The 20154-nt window shown below is 46.4% G+C and overlaps 1 protein-coding gene across 2 annotated transcripts in view; it reads right to left on the bottom strand.

Moving 5' to 3' along the window:
• Positions 1–6124: 6124 nt before the first annotated feature.
• The window catches only part of MEGF11 (multiple EGF like domains 11), a gene marked incomplete at both ends in the record, with an annotated part of 187512 nt that continues 173482 nt past the window's right edge, over positions 6125–20154 (bottom strand). The window contains 4 exons of one of the 2 annotated variants that reach the window (XM_079540713.1): positions 6125–6285; positions 6377–6583; positions 11060–11116; positions 15922–15988. In XM_079540713.1, the coding sequence (XP_079396839.1) occupies positions 6125–6285; positions 6377–6583; positions 11060–11116; positions 15922–15988 (492 nt within the window). The remainder of the gene's footprint in view (positions 6286–6376; positions 6584–11059; positions 11117–15921; positions 15989–20154) is intronic. The other variant, XM_079540714.1, reaches the window with a different exon arrangement.

The following is a 20154-nucleotide window of genomic DNA, read 5'->3' as shown; positions in this document are numbered from 1 at the left end:
GAATTGTTCATTCTTTCCTAAAAGGCTGTGTATATTCCCCAGGTCCAAGATTTAAATATATTTGTAATTCTTGTGGTTACTTTCTTGTGTTCAGTTATTGCTTATTCCTTCTGAATTTCTCCATGTCTTAAACATCTTGATTTCTGTGTTTATAATCTCTTGCTTCTCTGTGGCTGCAGTATTTTCCCAACGCTGACTTGTCAGTTTTGGTTCAGTAAATTGTTTGGAGCTGAACTGATCTCTTTGCAGCGTGATGCCCGCTAGTCAGAACACAGACACATTTAGTGAGCACTTGAAGATATAATTCTGCTCCTTGCAAAACAATTATTGTTGGGTTAACTAGGAGAATATCTCTGGGCAGGATAATCTGTCTTTGTCTTAAGGTGTTGTATACTGCATCTAAAGCTTGATAGAATGCCTGTTGCTCTGAAGTGCAATTTTAATGTAAAGTTAAATGTCTTTGGCTACATCTTCAGATTGCCAAGAGGAGATCTTGCTATAGAATATTCTGGGGGAGGTGGGGGGTGAGAATTTCTCACAAACAAGCAGCAGGGTTCTTGCTACCGGTGAATGAGCTTTTGTGGTTTGGCACCTGCTGCAGGGGGCTGCGGTGCAGGCAGGGCTGCTGCAGGTGCTGGTGGGACTCACGTGAGCTGCCTTCGTGAAGGAGGCAGAAGGAGAAGCAGCGTGTGTCACTGAGGGTCACTGGAACATGCAGTGTGTTTTTGTGCTGCCCGAGGCTCAGCCTCCACAGTGCCAGTGCTGTCAGGGCTTGAGGATGCCTTTTTTCTTACATGATGCACAGACTTGAAGGATGTTGTCACACATTGCCTATCACATACCAATACATGCCACACATGCTAAGATACTCAGATGCTCAATTTGATCAGCAACTGCTACAACCTGGTCTTAGTCTTCAGTTCTGTTTCATCCAGTATTTTTAAACGATTCCAGTGGTTTGGTACATGTTCTGTAACAAGAACATATGGAGTATTTACTGGATGCAATCATTCAGTGGTTGTCACTCAGCACAACTCATCAGTTCAATTAGTTAGTTCAGGGATACATGAACTGTGCCTTCTGTCGCTGTACTCTGAAACCACTGCATATCACACAGCACGTGCTATCCCCAGCCATGCCATTAATGTTGAGATGTGGGGGCTATCAGCACTGAATTTCTACTGGATTTAAAAGAACTGTTTGTATAAATGCCAGCAGTTATCTGTACAATTAGAGGAAGTAATTGTCTGTAGGGGACATTTCTCAAACTCTGATATGACCCACCTAGAACATCTGGATTTGGGTAGGCACTACCAGCTGCATTTCTTACCCAACCTTTCTGTCTTGCGGTGCTCATGATGTGTAAGGCACACGGAAGGCATTGCTGTAGTTGGTCACTTTTTTTTTTTTTTCCCTTAAATCCATTTTCTCCTCCTAATATTAGTTCTGAAGATGCTATTTTGATCTGTTTGTAAATTACTTTGTATTTTATGCATGTACTGTAACTTGATTCATTATTTTTTTAGATTGATTTAAAATATATTCATCCATGATTCTAATAAAGAATTACAGGGGACAACTCAATATGGTGTTGGGTGCACTTTTTGGGAGAAGCGGGATTTGACTTTAATGTTTTTACTTGCTAGTAAATTTCTTGGAACTGAGAGGAGACACCAAAGTGGAAGTACTTCCAGAAGAGGAACTGAAAGGGCCACATACTGGGACCAGCTCTGCAGCTTCTAGGGGCTGATGCAGTTCGTGGCAATTTGTCTGCTTTGGAAAGCTTTTATGGTGTGAAAAATGAGGACTCTTTCTTGTCAAATCCCTGAATAGCTTTTACAAACCTCATTTTTTCCACATTACAACCAGTAAGAAAATCGTGTGGAATGACAGACTGCTGCCACCTACAGCAAATTACTTCAGCTGTTTGATCCCACCTTGTTGCCTTCTGCTGAAGGAGTGGTGCCATAGGAGCCAGCCTGCTGAGCATTGCGAGTTCTGGAAGTCATGCCAAGAGCACGTGGCAGCACTGAATCCTTCTGTCTGAAGCAGCCTTTAGGGCCTTGGCATTGCCAGAGTCAGAAGGTATAAAACGGGGACCATCTTCTCTTTTCTGTTCTCAGAGCACTGTGGCCAGGCACCAGTGTATTTTACAATTGCATTCATTACTGTGGCAGCCAAGCCATAAATCTGCCAGCTGGAAATGCAGGGTGAGTTTCGCTTTGCTTCCTTTTCTGATTCACTTAGCCTGACTCAGCTGTCACGTCAAGCTTGGATTTCTTATGGCTTTATGCAAGAAGCTTCCTTCTGCAGTAAATCTGAATGCAGCAGAGTCTGCTGGAATGCAAGCCCCAGCTCTGCCCCGTGCAAAGTCAGTGTGGGCACGCACTTCCTCCTCCACTGTGTAACAAGCAGCATTGCGTTGTGGTCCTGGGCAGCTGTGCAATGGCTGTGTGCTCTTAGGCAATGTAAAAACTTATTTTCATCAGGACTTTACAAGCAGTAATCACAAAACAGGCCTTAGACAGAAATGCCTTGCAAAAACTGATTTTGTAATTATGAACTGCTGCAATAGGGAATCCAGAATTTTCATGCAATAGTTTGTAATGGCTTTGCAAGCTATACTGCCTTCTACAGCAAAATCACATGGTATGTGTACAGGGCTGTAACTTCTTAGCCACTAAAGCCTTTGCCTGCTGTCCTGTGCTTTGGTAAACCTTTTCCTAATGGCTGTAGGGCTGTGGCTGGTGCTGAGCTGTGAGACACGGCTGGGCTCAGGGAAAAGCTCACAGGGAACTTCTGGAGAGACAGCACAAAGCATTGGTCTGGATGCTGACCTAATGGTATTGTTCTCACTCAGCTGCTGGTTAATCATCTCTGCTGTAATTGGTGTTCCTTCTGTGCTGAAGTGTCTCTTCTCTGCTAATAGGAGGTGACTGATCATAATAGATACAGCTTTTGAGCCCTGAAATGAGCTGTCTGAGTTTGTGGGATCTCCTGCATAATGCTGCAAAATTGGATTTTCTCACCAAGAGCTTTTGCTCTCATTTACATATCTGAAAGTCCTGACCTTAACAATTCTGAAGCTGTTTGGTGGGAATCTGTGGTTCCTGTGTGATGGCAGTTGAAATTCTGACACTGGAGCAGAAAGTACGTGGCAGTGCTCTGATGTAAAGACATTTTTATTAAGCCGGAATTACTCATTCCATCAGTTCAAACCTGATGAGTTTCCAGACTTAAATAGCTTATTGAGTGTGGTTTGTCAAATAAGAGGATTACATGCTGGGCTTTAGTTAACAGGATCTTTAGAAATATGAAGCACAAATATTGAAAAAGCTTCAATAAGTATGTAGCTGTCTGCTGCATTGCCCCAGCGTCATCAATTCCAAAGGTGTTTCTGCTGCAAATTTGTGCTTGTGATTTATTGATTGGCTCCTCGGGAACAGTCGGATGCTGAGATGGCTTTGGTTTGCCTGGTCCTGGGGTCGCTGCTGCCCTGTGTCCTCCTGTGCCCACCAAAAGCACTGCAACCTGCTGGCGTCACTGCGTGCCACTGGGACACGGCTGAGAGGCACTGCGTAAACAGCAGAGAGACGTGGAGCTGTCATCGCCTTGTTTCTGCCTCACTGAGGTCTTCCTCAGACCTGCAAAGGTTCAGCTGCTGCAGACAGGAGCTACGGGAAGAGCTGTACAAAAGATGCGTACCGTGCCTGCTGCATTTGTTTTAAAGCTGGGCTTTACTCAAAGCGAGCTCAAAATTTCAGTCTGAATTATGTCATTATCTTATTTTGAGAAGTTCTGCAACAGAAAAACAGCTTCTGGCTTGCAAGGTGCCTCTGAGGTTTTCCATGAAGACATGGTGAGCCCCTCTGTAACCAGCAGTGTCGCATGGAGCGCTCAACCTGAGCGTGGGCTGGGAGTTTTGGTCTGCCAATGAGTAAGTTTGAGAAAGACACACTGAGAGAAATTGGATTTATTTTGTACAAGGTGGAATACCTTTGCACAGTGAACAAATATATTACAAATCTGTCTTGCCTTAAAAAAGTATTGCCATTTTGATGCCTATTTCCTAAGCTAATGCTAATAATATACAGAAGGTACTTCCTTTGTTGTTTTTTCTTTTTCTTTTTTTTTTCCTGTTAAGCTCTATGCACATCGTTGCATTTGAATTGAAAATCCAGCTTTGAAAAAAAAAACAAAAACAAAATTCTGAGCCTCATCTTTGCTCTCTCATCTCAATGTTGACAGCAACACACAGACCCTGGTCAGGCTGGCAGCTGAGACTGCTTGTGCTAGATGGCAAGATAGGTCTCTAACCAGAGGATTCCTCATCAAACTGCATTTCTCTTGGTATTTTTGAGGTAAGTCTTTCCACTCGTGTATGCAAAATATACCCTTCCTGGCCCTACAAAATAAGTGCCTAATTACATCTCATATAAGGCTTTCCTGGAAAATAAAACTACTATTGCTCATCAGTCATTGCCCCCATGCACACATGCAGCATTCATGTAAATACTTTGGAGTTATCCTGAAACATGAAAATCTGCTCTTCTGCAAGCCTGGGGGGGGATCTCTGGGCTCAGCTCAGCTGTCTGGATCTCTTGGATTGCACGTAGGGGTTCAGAGCTGGCCCTGCCATCCTGGTGCTGCCAGGGTGCTGTGGGGTACGGTGCTGCCCTAGCCGAGGTGCTCCGATGCCTCTGTCACATGGAGCTGGCTCTGAGCTGCTGGCTCTGAGCTGCTGTCTCCATGGCAGCAGGGTCCTCATACCAGTCCCCTAGGTCAGCAGCTTCCACTGGTGGTCAGATGTAGAGCAAACAGCTTGGTGTTGGCTTGGTTCTCTTCTGCTTCCATCAGGCTGGTGAATGTGCAACAGAATTTTTTTAATCTTTAAAAGGCAACTTGCTACTTCCACGTTTGCCTAGTAAAATTACATACTTAGAATCAATACTACTTCATGCTCAAAATCTACAAGGAACTGCTTAACGGCAAGTATTCTACTTTCTAGGTCAATAAAGATTACAAAAAAAAAATCATGGTGGCTTAGTCCAAAGCTTTACCATAGGTCAACCCCTTGATAACTGTTTTACAAACAGCTGCTGAAAAAAAGAAACCCATTTTCAGCTCAATGTAATGGCATGTCAGGTAAAATCATCAACAGATAAAGTTGCACTACATGGTAATGCACATCAAATTAAAGGGTGTCATGTAGGACGTGCTGCCAGGTGCATCGTGGTGACGTGGTCTGCAAGTGATGAAGCCAATGCATCCTACTGGTAGGAAACTGAACCAGGGCTGGTCTGTGCAAACCTGCAGTGTCCCAGGATGCAGGTGAAGGTGTGTCTGTTTGCACCACCCAAAAAAGCTGTGCATTTATCTAATGAAAAAGAAAGTGTACAAGGAAAATTAAAGCATAGCTGTACTGAAATATTTCGCGCTTGTTCCAAGTGCAGAGAGCTGGGTATGGGACTCATTGCTTAAACTTCAATCGTTGACAAAGATCACTGGGCATTGGCCAAAGTGTTACATTTTAAAAATGCATTGGTATTCCTGTACTCCAGGACTCTGGTACTGAATGAAAGGTGAACAGAGCATTAATTACCAAGCATGATCTGCACAGGATGCCCATGGCGATGGCAGTAAATGAGGTTTCCAGACAGTGAAACAAGCAGCTTTCCTACTCTCATTCAGAAAAATGTCCATTTCCATGACAGAGATATAAACTGTATTCCAGCGTTCCTAACATTACAAGGTTTTCTGATGCAATTGGTAGAGATGTATGCATGTCTCTAGGTCCTCCTACTCAGTGTGTTGTGTTTTATTTTACAGCAAAGCCAGGGTTAGAATACACATGGCAGAGAGCTTTTGCCTGAAGCAAGTGGACACCTTCCAGGGGCGATGCACTCCAGCGACATCTGGAGAAGGTTCTCATTAGTTCTTGTGATCCATATAAAAAAAAGTCTTTTTAAATAACATCATGCAGCAGCAGCTGGCCCAAGCTGATGTTTAGCTACGTTAGGTCCTTGCAGCCTAAAGTCACGTCAGCATCCTGCAGTGCAGAAAAGGATTGTCTTCTCTTTGCTTTCTCAGAGTTTGTGTTTGCAGCACAGTGAAGTCCATCCCTTTAAGACTGCTTGTCCCAAGATGGCCCGTGCGTTGGGCTGTGCCTTACAGGGAGGAGGTCGTAGTGACTAGGAATGTGACTGTTCCTAGGCAGGTCGTATGGACTTTGGAGGTAACTGGCACTCCGGGCACGGACATCTTGGACCACGCTGATGGTGGGCTCTGGGAAAGCAAGGGAAAGCGGTTGCAGTACCCAGCAGCACTGAGGTAAACCCCAACTGTTAACAGATGAGAGGCGGCACTTCCCACTTACCAACTTCGTAGATGTTTTTGTTGGCTGTCGATGAAGTGGGCATTTCTGAGTATGGGGAGTCCCTGTGACCAGGCGATTTCATTTCCACGTAGCTGCTCTCGGAGTGTTTGCATGTTAAGATGGGGGGATCTTTAATGGTGGCATATGGGTTTTCACTGCTGTTCAGAGAACAAGTGCTGGAGCTGCACACAGATTCCTTCATATAATCTGCAAAACAAGATGGGGGTGGGACTGTTAACTTCCTTGGGTGGGCTGCAGCTCAACCTCTGGAGGAGGGGCAGGGCGGGCAGATGGGGGCATGGGGAAGGAAGATCCTCGAAGCATCCAGCACAGACACCCAATGCTTGTGCTCTGGGTGCATCCAAACCATTGCATCCACAATTCCCTTAGCAGGAAAGAAAAACCTGCTCGAAACCAAAGGTTTTGCTGCGAAAGGTCCTAGTTGTCATTTACTGCAGTAGTTAATTTTTGGTGGCAATCTTTTCCTCCCTCTCCCATTCCTAAGGAGCTCTGCTGTAACCTGCAGCCCATGCATGCAGCTGTGGGTCGGATCCATCAGCATCTGTGTCCCAGGGGCTTTGAGTACGTCAAATGCCATCTGTTTGAAAGCAAGACATTTCCAGAAGGCGTAGAACTGCATCAGCACAGCGTATGCACTGTGTCCCCTGAGAGCTCTGTTCCTGGGGCTTCCCAGCACTAGGAGAACCTGGTTTGTTTGTATTCTCTTCTGCCATTAAGACTGGAAGGAGGCAGCTCCTGCTAGTGGGGAACACTTGGGTTTCCACAGGGGGATAAGCCTCCGTCTGAACCTTGCTTTTGCTTTTTTTTTCCCCCACTGCTGTAGTAATCTACTGGTTCTCTCCCTGGGCTGGAAGAAGGAGATGGGGATGGAGGAGCAGGGAGAGCAAGGCTGGTGCACAGTGGCACCACTGGTGTCCCCCTGTTGGTGACCCTGGCTGGGTGTGCCAGCCTGCTGCAAGGTACAGTGCCAGTCTTGCTTCACATAATAAAAAGAAACAGAACAGAGAATAAATAGGTCTTAACATTGACATTTAAGAACGTGCCATTGCTGCTGTGTGCATCCTGCTGGGCAGTGCCATTAATTTAGAATTAGAGCGATGCAATGAAAGATGAGGCATTTTCTTGTGCTGGGTTACAGTACAAAGGCAGATCCTGGTATATATGAAATACTCCCGGTGAAATAGCGGGACTTGCAAAATAGCTGCAATCCCAGTTGCCCCCGCTGTCTAGTATGGGAGACAAAAAGAGAAATTCAGGTTAAGAAATAGACAGACAACAAGATATCGCTTCTCCTATAAAAACCTCATCTCTGTGCTTCTCCTCCCCATCCTGTTAACTCACTTGCCAGTTTGCATCACCAGTGTGACCTGGAGCTGTGTCTGTACGTGTCCCTCAGTCCCCGTGGGGGCTGGTGCTGAGCAGGTTCCCTTAAGCCAGGGCTCAGGTCATGCCCTGCAGTGAGCCTCTGCATTTCTCTCCTCTGACTTCAGCAATACAAACCAATCTCTGGGCTCCTCATCTCTCAGGGTCAGGGAAGCAGCCCGGTTGGACTCATATGTGAGGGCTGGCAGAGGCCCCGACACCAGTGCAATGTTTATGGAGTAATTAAAATTTAGAAGCTTGTTGTCTGACATCAGCCTGGATGAGATCTAACAATGCCTTCACAGTAAAGCAAGCCTGGTGCATCCCAGCAACCCGCAGCCACTGGCACAAGGCTTGGCCAGCAACGTGATCCCAGTAAAGGCAGTTTGGTGAAAGCCTGACCTCTCCTTTTAGCAATGAAGCAACCCTGCAAGACCAAAGGCTTTTGTGCATGAATGATCTCAGGATTACTAGCTTTTGATACATATATGACTTAAATCAAGATGCCACGCAGTCTAGGACCCACTAGTGTTCAAAAGTGGGGAGACAGCAAAGACTAACAAATTCTATAATGAAATGAAAATCTTTAGGCTAAAAATACCTATACTATACACTGTATGTTCTGGTCCCCACGAGCTCCCCGAGGCATTGGTGCAGGCACCACCAGGACTCAGCCTGGATATGTGATCTGGTTCCATCCAGCTAGCTACTTTTATCTTCCTGAGCCAGTACTGACACCACTGCTACATCCCACGCAGACGGGACCAGCAAAACAGCACATGGGCTTGCTGCAATCACTTGGGCAGTCCTGAAATCTGCCTTTTCCCATAGGCAGCGCTGCCACGAACCGATGCCCACTGACGTAAGTGGGAGTTTTGTGTCTGTCCAGGGATTAGGCCCTTTGCTCAGATATGGTATAATTTACAGAGCACCAGAGCACATTGGGTAACACGCTGTACACCAGGGAGCCATTAACCCACAGGACATTATGCACAGGATCGCAAGGAATTTAACTCTGAAGGATATGGCAGCCTCTGACTTACTTTGTTATTGAGGTAATTTGGGGATAATTAAAAAGTCTGGCATCACTTGTCAGATTTCATTTCACAGATTAATTTAACTCGTCTCAAACGTACTGAGCCATCCCTAGTCCAGCCGCCCTGGGGCTGTGCATGGGTGCTGGACTCTGCTGTGCCCACACCATCCCCAGCTCAGCACCCTGCCTGCTGCGGGAGAAAGGGTTCCTGTGGCTTTGAGGTCCCATCTTTGGGTTGCCTGCATACCCATCACACACCTTTCAAGGAGATCTTATTCTCGTTATTCAGCATCTACATGTCCCTCCCATAGACCGGTTTACTCTGTTCTGCTCTGAATATCCTCTGGCATGCTAATGACAAGCCTCATACCTACTTTCATGTTCAAAGTGCTAAGGACATATGATGTACACAGGTAAAACATGCTCTCCTACTATTCAATCACATTTATGGCTGTTTCCATTTCCCTGGCTAACCTCACTGCTGCCAGGACAGCAACGCAGAGAGAGCTCCGCTCTGCTTCAGGCGAGCATGACACAGTTGTGTTCCCATACAACAAGCAAACAACCCGCACTAAGTGATGCCCCGAGCCTCTGCATGCATCAGTGATCCAAACTGCTGGGGTTTCACTGGGAATCGCACAAAGGGAACTTACTTCCTTAAAATGCCAGTGCCTGAGGTCACATTATCCCACCAGTGCATCAGCATTCACGATAAAATAAATAAATAAATGATTGAAAAGGAGTCGGCTGTAAAGAACAGCTGGAAATGGCAGCACTGGGCACCACACACAGGGAAGAAACTGCTCTCAAAACGCAGTGACAGCTCAGCTGCTGTCACACCACAGCACCAGGCATGGGGTGGCACGGTGGCTCCCAGCCCTTCGCTACCCCGAGGGGTCCCTGCATCCCACCAGCCTTTCTGATGTGGCTTCTGGTCCTGAGTTCTGAATTCATTAAGGAGACAGACATGGAAAGAAAACTGCTCAGATCCTGGATAATAAACACAGTATGTCACAGTAGAAATTGCATTTCACAGCTCTCTCCTGCTGTACTTTCCTCTGTCACATGGATACATCCTCTGCATCACTATGCCCTAGGTGGGATGTCTGACTGTTCAAAGCAGCTTTCTAACCTTCTAAATACAGTAATTTAGTTTAAACTAATCTCGAAATTAATAGCTCCATGTAAAGAGAACAACTAACTAGGCAATAAAAATTTTCCTTTTTTCAGAAGCAGTGAAATGAGTGGACTGAGCTGGATATACACGTATAACCCTCTTAATATTTTAAATTCGGCTTTGTCAAGAAGGACCTGCCCATGGAGCACTGGTTGCCTTCAGTGTATTGTAAAGCCCCGTTCTACCAAATATTAAATCGCCTTATTTTATAGAGAGCAGCCACAAGGCGCTCAGTGCTCCCAGGCCTGGCTGTCAGCATCCATCACTGCCCTTACCAGCTTTGTATTCAGCAGCATTGCTGTCAGTGCAGATACAGGCTTCGCCCTATGGCAGCTCAGCCCCTCGGAGCAGTGAGCTGGGCCTGGCTGAGCCCAACTGGCAGCACTGGAATCAGGCAGCCAGGCCAGGACCCAACCTGAGGCACAGGGCAGGAGCGGAGGTGCTTGCAGCCCATGCTGTGCCAAGAGTTGTAGTTCATGCACAGCTGAATGTTTTAAATGTGCAAGTCTGAAGGACAACCAAAATCTAAAGTCACTGAGCCTTTCTACATGACTCACACACGATCCCTTTTTAGAACAGCCCTAGAGTCAGAGCCCATTAATTGCTTCATGCCAGTGTGACTGGTTAATGAACTGAGTGAGGTCTTTTCTCAGGCTCTGCTATAAATCTCTGCAAAGGCCGTATAGCAGGGTCAGCTGTTTCTCTAGGCAGCTGAGAGCCTTACGGAGCTGCAACCTAGCAGACCAACACACCAATCCATCAGCAGCAACTGCCACCAGGAAGCCCTGTAGGATGGCTGCTTGGCCCTACAAGAGCTTCCCCTCCACTGGCACATCCTGTTCCCGCAGCAAACCCGCCTTGTTTCCTAAGATGCTTTGCCAGGGCAGGAGTCCCCATCCTGGGAAAGACTCACATCCATGACTCAGATCCCAGACAGCCACGTGGGCGCACGCTGTGGGTAATTGCTCTGTCCCTCTCTGCCTCTGCAGAGCCGTTCACCCGGGCGCCCAGGTCTCCTATCTCACCTCTTCTACGACACCCTTCTCAAACTCTTTGCCAGGGTGGCTGCAGGCACTGGATACCATACCTTTGAAGCTTTTTTCCATTATGTATGTGTTCTGACGTCTATCCATCCCACAAGCACCTGCATAAAAATGATATATAATGGAAAAGAAATAAATATTTATGTAAATTGGATTGCTTTGACTACTGAGCAGCATATAGTCTTTCTTCTAAATTGTACATCAAGGCCCTCGTCTAGGGAGGCTCTTAAGCACATCCTCGGCAGTAAGCACGCACTCAGCTTCAGTGGGGATTCTGTGCATGCCTAAAATTATGCATATGCTTAAGAGCTTCTCTGGAGACAGGGTACTGCTCATTACCAAGAACTGCTATCCATCAGGAGAACAGGAAAAAAACCCATATATTCATTACTGAAACACTAGGTTAGATGGATAAAGGGAGCCTAAAAGAAAGTCTTTCAAACCTGAGCCTGCAAGTCATGTTGCATTACTCTCTAATTTTTGGCTTACTTTTACTTGTACAATACATTATTTAATTCACAGTCTAAGACTCTAAGCTGTGTACCATCTTTCTAAATTATTCTATATGACTTTGTTATAAGTTTGCAAGGTTTAGCATCAGCTGTGACAACAGTTCCTAAGTGACAAGAGCAGCCTGAAAATGCAGAACTGAGTGGAGAGCTGAAAGCAAGCACTTCTGCCTTACATGATTCCACAAGAACTTGTTAGTGCTTGCAGAGGTAGAAAGGGGTGGGAACCTTCTCTGTTTTTGCTACTGACATTTATCCTGAACATCCATCAGTTCAAAAGGAAAAGCTAACATAAGCCCTTTAATTCTTTTCAACTAGAGTCCAGTATTCCTCTCTGATTAGCAAAATCAACACAAATTTGGTTGCCTTTGTGGCTGACAGAATCCCAGTCAAGCAGTGCAGTTACGCTGGTAAAAGCGTGTCCCAGAGGTCTCCCAGCTAGCTGTCCTTGGGGGATTAATGGGAAGATTCCCATGGTTAGAGCAAGGACCGTGCAGGCTGTGACTTGTCCACTCCATGTATGAGAACCACCTGATCCGAGCATCCTTGTCAGATCTTTACAGACACGTTTCCTTTGTGATCATCAAGATGCTGATGGATGGAGCCCCGGGGCAGCGAGGAAGCAGCAGTACGGTGAGGACCTGAAGGCTCAGAGAGGAAGAACTCCACCGTTAGCACATATTTCACCAACTCTGATCCACTCTGAGTCGTGCTGGAAATGGCAGGCACTGGCTGGACTTCTGCAGCAGCAGAGGTCACTGTGCTGCACACACAGATGTGAGACCCCATGAGAAGGAGGGCTGCTGCAGCAACACCGGGCTGATCTGACACAGCTGGCTTCTGGTTCAGAGCTGGGGAACAGCAGTACTTGTCTGCAGCAAGCAGCACACTGCCACACTTCAGCTCAGCTCTCATTTGCTCCAGTGCAGCAGTAGAAAATAAGCACACACTTGCTGGGAAAGGTGCACGCAGAATTGGTGCTGCGCTGCGTTGGCTGCAGGACCCCGTCAGCCCTTCTTGGCTTCTTCCCTTTACATCTGCCTGTAATCATTGCTTGTGCTTCTTGTAACCCATCTCTGCGTATTCACTGCATTCTCCCAGTGAACGATGGATACGTTATTTTGTAAACTGCAAAAGTAAGGAACGTGGAAAAGACCTAAATAAATGAGGAATCTGGAACGTAGGAAGGTTTAGGATTAAGTCTGAAGCTAAACTGTGTGCTGGGCTGAAATCAGAGTCCTGTCTGGAAATATTCTTCCACACCTCACAGCTTAGAGAAAACGCAGAGTCAGCTCTGAATCACATTGTGGCTTTGGTCCTTGGAATACATGCAGCTTGAGTCACTTCAGATGTGCAGCAAATCGCACATTCAGTGTCTGCACTGAGGGCTACTGTTAAAAAACACCACAAAAAACATTTCTGTCTGCAGCCCACTGCATCCAACACACAAGCTAATGAGCATAACAACCTTTCCTAAGCCCAGTAGATGTTTTAAGATTTTTTACTTGCTTAGAATAGGAGCTGGAAGCCTCAATTGCTTAATGCAGACTGGACTCTGGCAAGAGGAGATTTAACCGTGGGGCAAATAATTCCAGTTCTGCAACAAGAGACAGCAAAGAGAAAATGCAGACAAGCCATTCCTTGAAACTAGTAGGACTGGACTGCATTAAACAGCAGCAACACAAAGCAGAGGTGACAGAGCTGCCTCTCCTTGGCACCACTGAGTCTCCCAGCACTGAGCTCTAAGCACACAGCCACGAGAGCTGCAGGCACACAGCAAGTTAGGTCAGAAATGTGCTCATCACAAGACTCTGGCTCCACTTAACCGATAAAATTATCTCACTGAAAAAGCCTGACAAGCTGATATTTGAAGCTCATTAGCAAATGTGCCAGCAGTAAAAATACAGACTTTGGTCTGCTCCTCACATCTCCTGGCTGTAAAGGATGCAAGCCTGGTGAATGAAGCTCTGCAGAACTGAGACAGAACTTCTGCAGACTGATAAGGTCCACTGATAGGGATGCAGAGAGGATATATCTGTGCATACATATACTTATATATAGCATATATGCATAGGCTTGCATAGGCATACATAAGGCTCCTGTTTTCCTACACAATTTCTGCCTGTTGTGCTCCGTTGCTATCACAGGGAACACAGGATGACTTAGACAGGAGCAGCACTGGATCCTCAGTTGTTCCTTTGGCCCCAAGCCCACTCACTACTATCTCTCTTTTTCTCTGCAATTAAAATCTCAGGGAATGACCCCTGGCTCAGCAAAGGCCAATGATGCAAACTGAACAATCAGAGGGTGTTTTCCAAAGCTGTAAAACTGCAGCCTATAAGAGGGAAGAGAGCAGAGAGGGGTTAATTAAAGCACCCCTATCTCCTTTATCTGTGTGATCGCCCTTACACGGGCAAATGAACAGCACACAGCATTTCCAGAGAGCGCTCCTTTGGTCCTCTTACACACAGATATAGAAGCATTACTTGGAAATGAGGCATTACAGTGCACAGCATGCAGAAAAGAGCACAACAGCACCTCTCAGCTGGTCGGTAGCTGCCTGCTGCTGCTGCACCAAATGGGATCCTGGCTTCTCCTGAACAAGGTAGTGATTTCTCCTTGGGAGCAGCAATTCCTCCGGCTCTCCCTGAGCTGCAAGATCAAAGGGAAGCCCAAGCCTGGATCCAGCGTGGTACTGAGAAGCAAAGTTTTCCCCATCAGCACAGTTCCTGCGTCCTTACGTGCAGCATGAACACAGCCACGTCCTTTGGAAAGTGGTCGTACAAGGGTGCCCAAAATAAAGGTGGTGTCATTCTGGGCAGGTCGGGGCTGCACCCAGCCCTGAGCAGTGTTTGATCAGAAATGCATTTCAGAGGTAAAAAAAAGCCAAAAAAACCACAAAAAAACAAACCACCTATTTTACCCAAATTTAGCAATGCACAATGCCTGCTATTCCAAATGGAATCTGGAGCATCTGTGCAGTACAAGCTGATGGTGGGATGAGTTTTTGGTACAACTGCACAAGATGTGGCTTAAAGCTGCCAAGATCTCCTATTTGACTTCATTAGGCTTCACTTACATTTGGAATTATAAACACAGAATATAAGTTTTTCCACTTTCATCTGAAAATTGCACACAAATGGAATCTGCCATTTCTACTGCACAGAAGCAACAGTGCAAGATGAAAATGCATTATTTTACAGTTTCGTGCAAAAATGGTTTTGCTCTAAAGAAGAACTCAATGCTATGAAACATAGCATAAGCAAACAAATTCTGATACTGAAAGGGAAAAAAATTCTCGTTTTTATCAGTTAATGGAAAACAGACATTTTTGTGAAAAAAAAAATGGAAGAAAGTATATCAAAATAACATATCTGGGTTGCAAAACGCTATGGAAAAAGTTGTGACTGTTGTTTGCTGTAGATCACTTCACTATTTATCACCTCTATGTTGTTCTTAGTGCAAAAGCATTTAGCATCACATCAGCTATTGAGAAAGCACAGGGATGGAGGACAAATGCAGCACTCCGAGTGCAGGACACAGCTAGATAAAGATAAATAAAGCCAGTGAGAAAAGCAGGAAGGTGGCAAAAGAAAAACCGACTGGAGGAACATGTGGAAGTCCTCACCACCCCCAGCTCTCCATGCTACAAACAGATAAGCACAGCAGCAGTTCTGCAGACTATTAGAAAGAAGAAAACATAAATGAATGATAGCAATGGAAAAGGTTTTGCACTGAAGCTCGACAGCTTTGTGATTTTCCTGATGCAGGGAAAAGCTGCTCTTTGGGCAGGGCACAGCGCGTGGCCACGGCGCCCCGACACGATGTGATGAACTGATGTGAGTGCCTCTGCCTCGTGAGCTGAGATAGCTGGCCTTAAAAACCCCATGATACCACTTAACCCTGCGTTTTCCCTCACACTGTGCATTCCCACTAAGATATTAGCAATCAGTAAAGGAGAGGGCAAGTGCTTTTTGCCAAAGACAAACTAAAATTTCAAGGGCTCAGACAGGAAAACAAACAGCATCCAAAGCACTAATTTTACCTAGTTTTGGGGTAAGAGCTGCTGAAATCCCTGTTTGAAAGGGAGGGTAGGGAGAGCAAACTCAGGGCAATTGAACTTCACTCCTTAAAAACACATTTATAGAGCAGATAGACAGCAATTCAACCTGGGAAGGGAGATGAGAGCGAATATCGACTCTGCTTTCCCAATCCATGGTTTGTGGTAAAGAAAACAATGTTTAAATCTCAATTTTTCAGTACTGGCAATTCTGGTATTGAAATTAAAGACAACACCAGTATTTTTCATTATTGTCAACGTCCTCACAAACGGCTGATTGGGTTTGGTGTTGCTCTGAAGCCAACTACAATGATTAAATTGTTTAAAAATTACTGACCTAGTTCATTCAGATAGCTGTAGGGTCTCCAGTCTGCAGTTTCTCTGTCAAGGATTTTGTTACTCAGCTGTTCAAAAAGTATGATAATGAGTTAATGCTGAAATCAACACACAGTTCCCACCCAAGACTTCAGTGCACTGATGTCACAAATCTAAAAGGGAGATGGACGTTGCCCTGGCCTCACCATTTCAGATCCTTATCTGTATGAAGTCTGATAGTTGCTCACTAGCATTAGGGAAAATCACAAAGGAAAGTCACTTCACCAGGCAATGAACACAGCATGCTGGAAAACACGGGGCTTCCTCGGGGAGCCACAAATCACACAGGTACCCGTGCACACGGAGTGACACGTGGGCAGCCCCAGAACGACAGATGGAGATGGATGCACCAAACCACCAACACAGCATGCAGACAGGCGCTGGGACTGTAATACATCTGTGTACTCAGTTACAAGAGAAACAACAGCTAGCAGATTCCTCTCAATTCAAGGAAAATAACGGCGGCACAACGTGTGCCCAGCTGGCAGGATGGGCACGGCGAGGCGGCGCTGGCTGCAGGAGCTGCTGCAGGGCTCGGGATGTGCCAGCACAGCCTCAATTTTCCTGTAGGAAAATCCTCACTTGAGGTCATGCTTAAACACAACGCTGAGGGCACATGGTGCCTGCCTGAGGGATGGGGATTCTGCACAGCCATTAAGGCAGTCAGTGCTCCTGTGGGATCTCTGCAAGAGTACAGCGCTTCGGGTCAGCAAATCCCAGCAATGAGGGGCTGCAGAAGCTGCTGCGTTCCACCTTGAAATCTTTCCCTTGAAAGCCACCCCTGTGAAACTACAGCTCAGGAAGTGTCAATTCAAGGGCAGATCCCAGCCCTCTTCTGAAGAGCTGAAGTCACAAAGCCCTCATTGCTCTCCGCAGCATTTCATTTTTCCTGATCTCTCATTAATTTCTGCTTAGCTTTCATACTGGGCTTTAAGACCAAGGACAAAAAAAATACCGCTGATGTTTTGACATCTACTGTGAGACGAAATCCCAGCTGGCACCCAGCACCCACTGCCCCCAGAGCAAGCATCACCCACCTGCGCAGCCCTGCTTGCAGCCACCCCAGTGCAGGGCAATGTGCTGCGATGTACGAGGAGAAACGGCTGCTGTCAGCCCTGGGATTCAGGCAGTGATGTGCTGAGGACCTCCCAGTGAGTTCCTCTATCAATGCTGAGGGGCACGAGGACCAGCAGGCCCTGCTCAGCCCGACATCCATCTGTGAGGTTCTGCTGAGGATGAGCCTGCAAAGCCCTGCAGACTCTTTTATCACCAGGGAAAGCATCTGCAAATGCTGCGCTCCACCAGGAGCACTACATTTAGGACAGCAACACTTTTATGTGTGTATATATATATATATATAATATATATATATATTACAAGCTGCATACTGACATTTTGAAGCTTTTATCCCATCTCAGAAACTGGATTTCATCAGCAGAAAGATCTGTAGCAATCAGAGGCGAAAGCCTGACCTTGCTGACTGAATTCTGGATGCAGAAAGCAGCCTGATGCGTGTTCACACCACGCGTAATGCACAGCGAGTTGTGCAGGCATGGCAGAAACCACTGTACAGACACAGGAGACAGCACGGACAGATGGTGTGAATACACACACACACACACACACAGTGTTGGGTCTCTCTACAAGCAAGTGCACAGTGTGCTGGGAACTACTCAGCTGAAACTTTGCAAAACTCAGTTATATCATTTGGAAAGCACGTAGCTGTTATTTGGGAAGCACGTAGCTGTGCTCCAGGTGGGCAGGACAAAGGTTCAGGACACACAATGGGGTGAATACTCCAACCACACACACATGTATTCACACACACAAAGATGGATTCCTACCAGCCCATGGGGTCTGAACAGCGCACAGCTCAGTGCCACCCAAAGGTTCTGGCTGGCAGACATACAGCTACTGAGCCCCTGCAGTCCGTGGGACTGGAGGCACACAGTCACAGCAGGACCCTCTGAGCCCACACTCAAACCCCACTACAGTAACCTGCAGCACTGCTGGTACAATCACTGCCTGCGAGGAGCAGCAGCCCAACCTTGCTCCTGGTGCTCCCTGGCAAGGACAAAGGAACACAGACAGGAAGGCACAGACAGCAGCAGGGCACAGGGCAGGGAGCAGCACTGCCAGCCCTGTGTTTGTGTGGTGTGAAGCCCTCAGCCACAGAGCCCACGGCTGCTCCTCTTTGTTTTGTAACTTGCAGCAATCACATGAATGCCAACTTTCATTCCAGCTGCACCATTTAGATCACATTTATTAAAGTCTTCAAGTTTCTATTAAAAGCCTTGTTTGCACAGGGTTTATAAATCAGCTTGCAAACCCAGAATTTGGCATGAAGAGCTATGGGCTAGAATTGATTTTTTTTAATGAAATGATCTGGGGACACTTCTAAGTTTTTCAGAATGCGGTAATTATGAAGAAATGTGATTATAGCTGTCTCTTTGTGCTCCTATCAGTTCTTAGCACGCTATAATTTGCTAACATTTTTTCCCCAAGATGGAAGAGACTTCAATTTGTGAACCAAAATTACTTTCCTAGAGGAAAAAAAACATTTCATAGTAAATTTGCTCACTAAAAATCCAAGCATGTAACTTTAGCAACTTGGTTAAAACTACCTCATACCTTGCAAATCTTCCTTTAGATCAATGAGATACTTACAGGAATAAAGCAGGGCTGTTATCTGTGCCTCAGAGCTGGCTGGATAGATCACAGAAAGGAGCTGAGCACCACTGGTCCACACTCAGCTTTTCTAAGGAATCTACAGTAATCAAGCAACTAAATGTGGGCACCAACTCCATCGTATCCTCCCAAAAAACAGCTGGTAAGTGCTTTCCATCAGCTGCCAGCGATTGGCTGCAGGTGTCTGTGTTTCTCAGCTTTAGAGGGCCTTCCCCAGCACTGTGTTTGCAGTCTTCTTTCCCTGGATGGGCTTCAGTCAGAGCTACTTTACAATGTTTCTGGTGGCTGAGTTCATTACCAGTTGGGTGATAACCAGTAAGTCCATTTCCAGCGACCTCTGTTTTGCTATTTCTAAGTTTAGAACTTCCTTTAATAGAAGCGAATCTGCTGGCTTTAAACATTTGCTCAGGACACCTAACAGCAATTGATTTTTATGATGTCTGCAGAAGCCAGCAACACGTGGGCTCTGGCTGCGATGTTCTTCTCATTGGGTAGGGTGGAATTAAGAGCTCTGTGAAACACTGAGGTGAGCACACCCCATCTGCTCTTGGCACAGCTGTGCAGCAGCTTCCCTGCCCCGTCTGCACTGGGATGCAGGAGCCTCTCCTCCTCCTCAAGCCATGACACAGCCCAGACCCTGACTATGTGTTAGGGAACAGCTTTGATCACTGGGCACCTGAGTCTGGCTGTCTTTCACTGCAGACATCCTGGCACGTAATTACTTAGATAACACATCAAGCTCCGTTTTAACAGGTTTCTTTGTCCCCTTAGCTTTACTGGGAAGCTGTTCCAAAATCTCACTGATCTGATGTTAGAAATCTCACTCCCAGCCTCGATGCATTCATGGCCAGTTGATCCTCATTTGTTCTTGTGCCAACTCTGCTATCTAACTTAAATAGCTCTTCTCCCTCCTACTGTTTACCCCGATGCATTTATAGATGGCAATCACACTCCCTCTCAGCATTCATTTTGCTAGATAAAAGAAGTCTCTCTTCATACACTCCCCCTTATCCTCCCACCTGCTTTTGCCTGCATGTGTTCCAGCACCAGCACTCCCCTGCACACACTCCAACACCTCTGCTCCTACTTGTCTCAGCAGCTTTAAGTTTTACTGTAAGGACACGGGCAGCATCCCAAACAGTGGCCAACTGCCTGGCAGAGGGGAAATGGAGGTGAGACCCTTCCAGCCTGGAGGGGTTGTGCAGGGTGCCCTGCTGAGCAGGGTTGGGCAGCAGGATGGAAAACAGAAAGGTGGCCCTCCAAGCATAGGGAGGAGAGCACACCCAGGACTCTGCCTCAGCACTTCAGAGGATTCCTCTGACATTTTTGTTCATTTTGCATCTGCACCGCTTCCCGTGTGACCCCAGCTGGCACAGGAAAGAAATGAATCCTCCAAGCACAACTTGTGCACATTTTCCTGCAGAAAGTGGAAATGGCACCAGACAAACTGATTAGGAAATGAAACTCGTTACTGCAGCCATTAGGGGCTTTATATGCTCTTTTGTCT

The sequence above is a fragment of the Tetrao urogallus genome, assembly GCF_951394365.1.
Source record: "Tetrao urogallus genome assembly, chromosome: 11".
Classification (NCBI taxonomy): Eukaryota; Metazoa; Chordata; class Aves; order Galliformes; family Phasianidae; genus Tetrao; species Tetrao urogallus.
Note: the sequence above shows the minus strand (reverse complement) of the source record. Positions and strands in the feature narration are given on the sequence as shown.